The 7178-nt window shown below is 53.1% G+C and overlaps 1 protein-coding gene across 1 annotated transcript; it reads right to left on the bottom strand.

Annotated features, from left to right (window-relative positions):
- Nucleotides 1–5191: 5191 nt before the first annotated feature.
- LOC112638244 lies at nucleotides 5192–5542 on the bottom strand. The gene has a single exon (XM_025409616.1). The coding sequence runs from the start codon at nucleotides 5540–5542 to the stop codon at nucleotides 5192–5194; it is 351 nt and encodes a 116-aa protein (XP_025265401.1).
- Nucleotides 5543–7178: the final 1636 nt, after the last annotated feature.

The raw sequence follows: 7178 nt of genomic DNA, 5'->3' as shown, positions 1-7178 counted from the left end.
CTATTCGAGGTTGGGGGCCCGGACAACAAGGTCAAGGCGGATGTCCTGGCTGCCAAGATGCGTGAGGTCCTCGCGGATAAGGAGGGGGTGAGGATTTCCCGCCCTGTCCTACGGCGGAGTTACGCATCCGCGACCTCACCGAGGACATCGAGGAGGAGGACGTGCTGCGCGCAGTGGCCTCTACCGGTGAATGTGATCCCACCCTGGTCAAGGTGGGACTTGTTAAATCCACCGGCAGAGGTCTTAGCACAGTTTGGGTGCGCTGCCCACTTGCCGCAGCCAATAGGCTAGTTGCCGCAAAAAGGCTGCGGATAGGGTGGGTAAACATCCGAGTGGAAGCGCTGGAGAAAAGGTCACTCCAGTGCTTCCGTTGTATGGAGAAGGGCCACGTAAAGGCCCAATGCTGCGGCGACAAAGACCGCAGCAAAGATTGTTACAGGTGCGGGGGCCCTGGACACATAGCCCGGGAGTGCACGCTACAAGTGCACTGCCCGGTGTGTGCCGACATGGGCAGGCCAGCGCCCGCATCTGTAAAGCGCCCAAGAAAGGGGAAGCTGCTATACAGCCCCCCCAGAACAAGCAGGGTACCGGGAAGGCGAACTCCTCCAAGGAGAAGAAGAAGAAACCTCCCGTCCCTCTTCAAAAAGAGGACAAGCGGGAGGAGGCACCTCCACTCCCCTCTACGTCAAACGAGGGGATGATGGAGGTGGAGCCTCTGGAACAGAGAATTCCCAGGAGGAGGCAGGGCAAAACGCCCGAGGAAGTTCCCCCACCGAGTGACGGTGAGGGGGACAATCAGATGGAGGCAGAGTCGGAGGAACTTGACCGCCAAACTTAGATATGGCAGTCAAGGTTAAGTTCCTCCAGGCCAACCTTAACCACGCCAGTCAGGCGCAGAATCTATTCTTTCAAAGCCTGGCTGAGCGTGGTATCGGGTTGGCCATTGTCGGCGAACCCTACAAAGTCCCAATGAAAGCCACTTGGCTGGGGGACAATAGGGGTTCGGCGGCAATAGGGATCGGCGCCGCAACGAACGATTCCCCCCCTCTCCAGTTGATTGGAAGAGGGGACGGATTCGTGGCGGCTAAGTGGGGGCCCACTATAGCAGTTAGCTGCTATGCCCCCCCGAGTTGGAGTCGTGCCCAATTTGACTCGTTCCTTGAGCGGCTGGAGGATGTTGTAAGAGACATCCCTCCTGCTAGCCCGCTCATAATAGCCGGAGACTTTAACGCAAAGTCTCCGGCATGGGGCGAGTCGAGGCAGGACGTCAGGGGAGTTACCCTGGTGAGGTGGGTGAATTCGCTCGGCCTACACATCTTAAATGTAGGCCGGGCGAGCACATGTATCAGGCCCCAAGGGGAGTCGATCGTAGACTTAACGATCGGCTCCGATGGGACCAAGAGACTGATACGGGGATGGCGCGTGGTGAGTGATTCGAGGGGGGAAACCCTCTCGGATCACCAGTATATTGAGTACGCACTAGATACCACGCGCCATCAGGTACAACACCCACCTCAAAGGGGGGGAGGCACCCAAGTGGACCCTCACGAAGTTGGACCCCGAACGGCTAGAGGAGGCCCTTATGGCCGTCAGCTGGGGTCTACCGGAAGGAGATGGAGACATTCTCCGGGAAGCAGAGTGGCTGCGCGGGACGATGCGTCAAGTTTGCGACGCTGCCATGCCCCGCGTAGCCGCGCCCCGCCCGCGTCGGGCCGTCTATTGGTGGACGGATGAGATAGCGCAACTCAGGCGCTCCTCCGTCCAGGCCCGACGAGCTCTCTCCCGTTTCCCCCGAGGGAGAGACGAGGAGAGACGTGAAGAGGCCTTGGCCGCCTACAGGGCAGCAAGACGCGCCCTGAGCGCCGCCATCAGGAGATCCAGGGCCAATTGTTGGAACGAACTACTATTGTCCCTCAACACAGACCCATGGGGGCGTCCTTATAAGATTATACTTAACAAGTATAGAAATTGGGCGCCCCCGGTGACGGAGTCGCTGGACCCACCCGTCCTCCAGAATGTCGTGGATACCCTCTTCCCAATCGGGGCAGAGGGGTCCACACTCAACTGGGGTCCCGGTATAGAGGGGCCCCATGAGCTTACGGAGGACGAGGAAATATTCAACGACGAACTCCGGCGCGCCGTCAAACGGGTGAAGTCAGGGAAGGCCCCTGGCCCGGACGGCGTGTCCGGAAAGATATGGGTCTGGGCCCTGGATTACCTGGGAGAGCGTCTGAGGCACTTATTTAACAAGTGTCTCAGACAGGGCGCTTTCCCCCAGCAGTGGAAGCAGGCCAAGCTGGTCCTGCTTCCCAAGGAGGGCAAGGAGGCAGGCACCCCGTCGGCATATAGACCGATATGCCTGCTGGACGAGGTCGGCAAAATCTTTGAGCGAATCATCGCTGACCGACTCGTCCAGCATATGTCCCGGGAGGGGGATCTCCACGAGGAGCAGTATGGCTTCCGTGAGGGACGATCTACGGTAGACGCAGTAAAACGCGTCAGGTCCCTCACGGAGGCCGCAGTGACGGAGGGCAGGATGGCAATGGCGGTGTCGTTAGACATCGCAAACGCCTTTAACACCCTGCCCTGGGACACCGTCGGGGACGCTCTGATGGAGCGAAGAGTCCCCAAATACCTCGTGGAGATCATACGCCAATACTTCCGAGACAGGCATCTGGAGTTCGTCACGAAGGACGGACTCCAGTGCCGACGGGGAATTCGGTGCAGAGTTCCACAGGGGTCGGTACTTGGCCCCCTATTGTGGAACCTCGCGTATAACCGGATACTTTGCCTTCCTCTCCCCCGCGGCTGCCACGCCATCTGTTATGCAGATGACACACTAGTGGTGGCCGTGGGGTACGGCTGGGGGGATACGGCGGCCAAGGCCGAAACGGCGGTGGCAGCCGTGGTACGTGGAATAGTCGGTATGGGTCTCAAGGTGGCGGCCAAAAAGACACAGGCGCTATACTTTTATAGCAGAGCCTCAGGTCGACCACCGGAGACCCATATCCGAGTTGGGGACACCTCGATCCTGGTAGGAGATCGGCTAAAATACCTTGGTCTCCTACTGGACGGTCAATGGAAGTTTGGGCATCACTTTGATGCCTTTACCCCCAAGGTGGGGCGCTTTGCCAAGGCACTTGGCAGGCTCCTGCCAAACCTTGAGGGTCCGGACGGTCGGGTTCGCCGCATCTACATGGGCACCGTTAATTCGGTGACCCTTTACGGATGTCCCGTATGGGCGGCGAACCTCGCTGCCATGCGACGCGCAAAGGATAATTTCCGGCGCGTACAGCGAAGCATGACAGCGAGAGTAACGAGGGCTTACCGCCCGGTGTCCGGTGCGGCGGCCATGGTCCTGGCAGGATGGCCTCCCCTGGAGTTCTTCGCAAACATGTACGCTAAAATCTATCAGCGCGAGCGGGAACTCCGGGAGGGGACGGGCAGAGTACTGCCAGCCAAGGTCAAGAAGATCGTCCAGCTCCAAGCCCGGCAATCCATGATCGAGAGGAGGGACGCCCACCTCTCGGATCCCGCAACTGCGGGTGCCAGGACTGTCGGGGCCGTCCGGCCCTGTCTGCCGAGTGGCTGGACAGGGCCCAGGGAGATGTGTCATTTAGGATGACACAGGTACTCACCGGGCATGGCTGCTTTGGTGAGTACCTGTGTCGTATAGGCAAGGAGAGCACCACGGCTTGCCACCACTGCGGGGAAGGAAGAGACACGGCGCAGCACACGTTGGCGTATTCCCCGGCGTGGGATACGCTGCTCCGTGATCTCTGTAATGAGGTCGGCCAGGACCTCTCGCTGCCGATACTCATCGTTAAGATGTTAGGCAGCGAGAGGTCGTGGAAGGCGGTCGCCTCCTTCTGTGAGTAAGTCATGCTGCAGAAGGAGGCGGCCGAACGAGTCCGCCGCCAGGAGGCGGCGGAGGCAGAGGCGGCGGCGGCTGCTGCCGTCGCAGCGACTGATAGCGAGGAGGAGGAGGATAGAGGAGACCCGACGGACGCGAAAACCGGAAACGAGACATCGTTTTCCCGCTCCGTCGCCTCTCCCGTTATAAGAAGGCTTAGGTCTCGTCACCCCCGCGGGGGAGGGACACAGCAGTCTTCTCCTCCACAAAGGAGGAGATGACCATAATGGGGGCGAACAACCAGACCGGGGACTAAGTCCCCAACTAATGGGTTCGCCTCCCAATAAGATCCCTCTCCCACATATGCGGGATAAACGGGATGGCGAGGAGATGGGCTGTTAGCCTTCTCTTTGCGGCCGCTAAACGCGGCAGCGATATATATTTAAGGAGGCAGATGCCTCCTTTATAAAGCCGCAAGGCAGTGTTCCGATTAGGGATTCCGTGCGCGCGCATGTGCGGCAATACGCTGTCAATGAAGTACCTTAAACTAATAAAAAAGGGCACCGTTACCCAGCTATATAGATACATATGAAAAAATTATAAATAAAAATATATATGTGTGTATAAAGACGTTATATATATAACACGTTATATATATATATATATATATAATTATTAATATATATTATTAACATATCGATCCTCCTATTGATCTTTCTTGTCCTCCTCCTGTCATGGCGATAGCGTCCCGCCAAAACTGTACACGTTATTACACACATGCTTAGTACGTTACTGTAATCACCTGTGACGTCACGATTGCTCATGCGCAGAACCGCACATGCGCGCGCACGGAATCCCTAATCGGAACACTGCCGCAAGGTGCGGCGGATAGCAGCTGGGGAGCAAGTTCCCCAGCTGGAGAATAGACACCCGCCGCTAACGCGGCGGCTGTCTTTCTCCCTCGGGACCGGAGCGTCACAGGCGGGGGCCTGTGGCGCTCTAAGTACGGTCCCCGAGGAAGGTGGATAGATTGCGTGGCCCCGTCTGTCCACACAGAGGAAGGAGGGGAGAGTAATAACAGCTCTTCCCAGGAAGGAGACCCGGCGATTAAATACACACGTCGCTGGGCCGTAAGCGCGGAGAAAACCCACAGCTGGGGATTCTGAAGTATTGCAAGCGCGAGTCCCAGGTCCCCACCTGCCCCTCCATAGCGCGGAAGGTCACCGCAAGAGTTTTAGCGGGTAAACCAGTCGGCTAACACTTAGCGCGACCGGGAATCCCGCATAACCACCACTCCTCCCCTGAGGGTGGTGGTATGCATAAAGCATTTCTCCTGAGTTACCAAAAAAAAAAAAGTTTATTCATCGTCATCGTCGTCATCGTAGATAAGGAGACGCTCTTTTTCTTGTCCTCTTCCTTTTGGAACATGACTCCCTCTGCAAAGTTGTTAAATGCCAGCCATCCTTCTTCTGATTCACACATCTTTTCTACGATCGTCTGCAGGGACAAGTCCTCGCCAATCTCAGATGTTAGCAGCTCCCTTTCAGCGTTCCATACAGAACATCTCTGGATTGTATGTTCTGCCGAATCCTCCTCTTCATCACAGAAGGGGCAAATTGGAGTGCTTGCCTTGCCAATACGATACAAGTAAGTATACAGGCAACCATGGCCTGTTAAAAGTTGGGTCATGTGGAAAGATAATTCTCCGTGTGTTCTCTCTAGCCATTGTATAAAAGAGGGAAGGATTGCATTAATTGTCCTTATTCCCGCTACTCCATCTCTGCGGAGGAATAGCTCCCATTGTCTATGCAGTAGGATCTTCTCTTCCTTCTTTATGTCTTTCTCCTCGAGTCTGTTCCACTTGCCTATTCTCTTGAGCTCGTGTATTCTGAGGAAGACTCTTGAAATACGCCGCTTGTAACGGGGCTATTCTGGCCAATAAGAGTGCGGCATCCGCCGATATAGTTCTGTAACCGGCGACTACTCTAATAGCTATTGCTCTTTGGATACGTCGTAGTGCATCACTGTTCTTCTTTCTGTATAGGGAATCAGCCCAGATAGGGGCTCCATAGATTATTATTGAATTAATCATTGCTGCGTACAGTCTTCTCTTCTTTTCTCGCGGTCCTTTCAGATTGGGTAGTAGGCCATGCAAGGCTCGTGTTACCTTAGCGACCTTCTGTTCAATATAATCGATGTGATCCATAAAGCTCCAGTCTTCATCAATGAGTAATCCTAGATACTTAATACTTTTGCATGTTTGAATTTCTAGATTACGTACTCTAACTGTATATATGTTGTTCCTTTGTTTATGTGGATCGATAATTATAACGCCTGTTTTATTTTCAGCAATTTCCAGATCTAAGTACCGAATTCTTTTCAGGACTCTACTAATCTGCAAATTACTTTTCGCTATGGCTTGCATCGTAGTGTCTGCTGTTATGATAAAAGTGTCGTCTGCATATCCAACTATGATGCATCCTTCTTCCAGCGGCGTACGCAAAACGTAGTCGTACGTGATATTCCATAGAGTCGGTCCGAGGACCGAGCCTTGCGGGACTCCAGCTGTTATTTGTCTGGTAATTGTCTCTCCTTCGATTGTAGGGTATTCTATAAATCTATCTTTAAGATAGTTTCCAATGATTTTCCGGAGATATATAGGATAGCCCTTACTCTTTAGAGCCTCTCTGATCTTTGACCATCTTAGCGAATTGAATGCATTAGTCACATCCAGACTAACACAACACGACTGACTCACGTTTAGACTTAGCTTCTTCGATTATTTCTTTAACAATAAGAAGTGCATCACAGGTGGATGTGTGCTTTTTAAAACTAAATTGGTTTGTAGCAAGTCTAGCGTCTGGATTATTATCCATCCAATCTCTGAGACGACCTTCTATTATGCGCTCAAAGATCTTTCCAAGCTCATTTAGGAGGCAAATTGGTCTTACTTTTGGGGCTGAAAGATCTAATTCCCCTTTAGGTATTAAGATTAATATAGCAGATTTCCATATTTTCGGGAAGATGCTTTTCTTCATGTAAATATTGTACAAATATATAAGTTTAGTAAGTAAGATTTTAGGAATTTTCTTTAAGAATTTTATTTTGATTCCATCAGCGCCTGGAGCCTTATTAGCTCCGGATCCTTTTTTGAGTACATTACAGAGTTCTGAATCAGACACGTCATATTCTTCCTTCCATATTATCTGTTCAGCGTCGTCTTCTTTGTAGCTATTCCATAAGAGATCTTCTGGGAATAGTTTATTAACCACTTGATTTAAGATTGCAATGTCCAAGGTCTCCGTCAGGCTAGGAGTTGATCTTT

This window comes from Camponotus floridanus, unplaced genomic scaffold (genome assembly GCF_003227725.1).
Source record: "Camponotus floridanus strain SB8 unplaced genomic scaffold, Cflo_v7.5 scaffold270, whole genome shotgun sequence".
In the NCBI taxonomy this organism is placed as follows: Eukaryota; Metazoa; Arthropoda; class Insecta; order Hymenoptera; family Formicidae; genus Camponotus; species Camponotus floridanus.
This window is presented reverse-complemented; position numbering and strand designations above follow the sequence as displayed.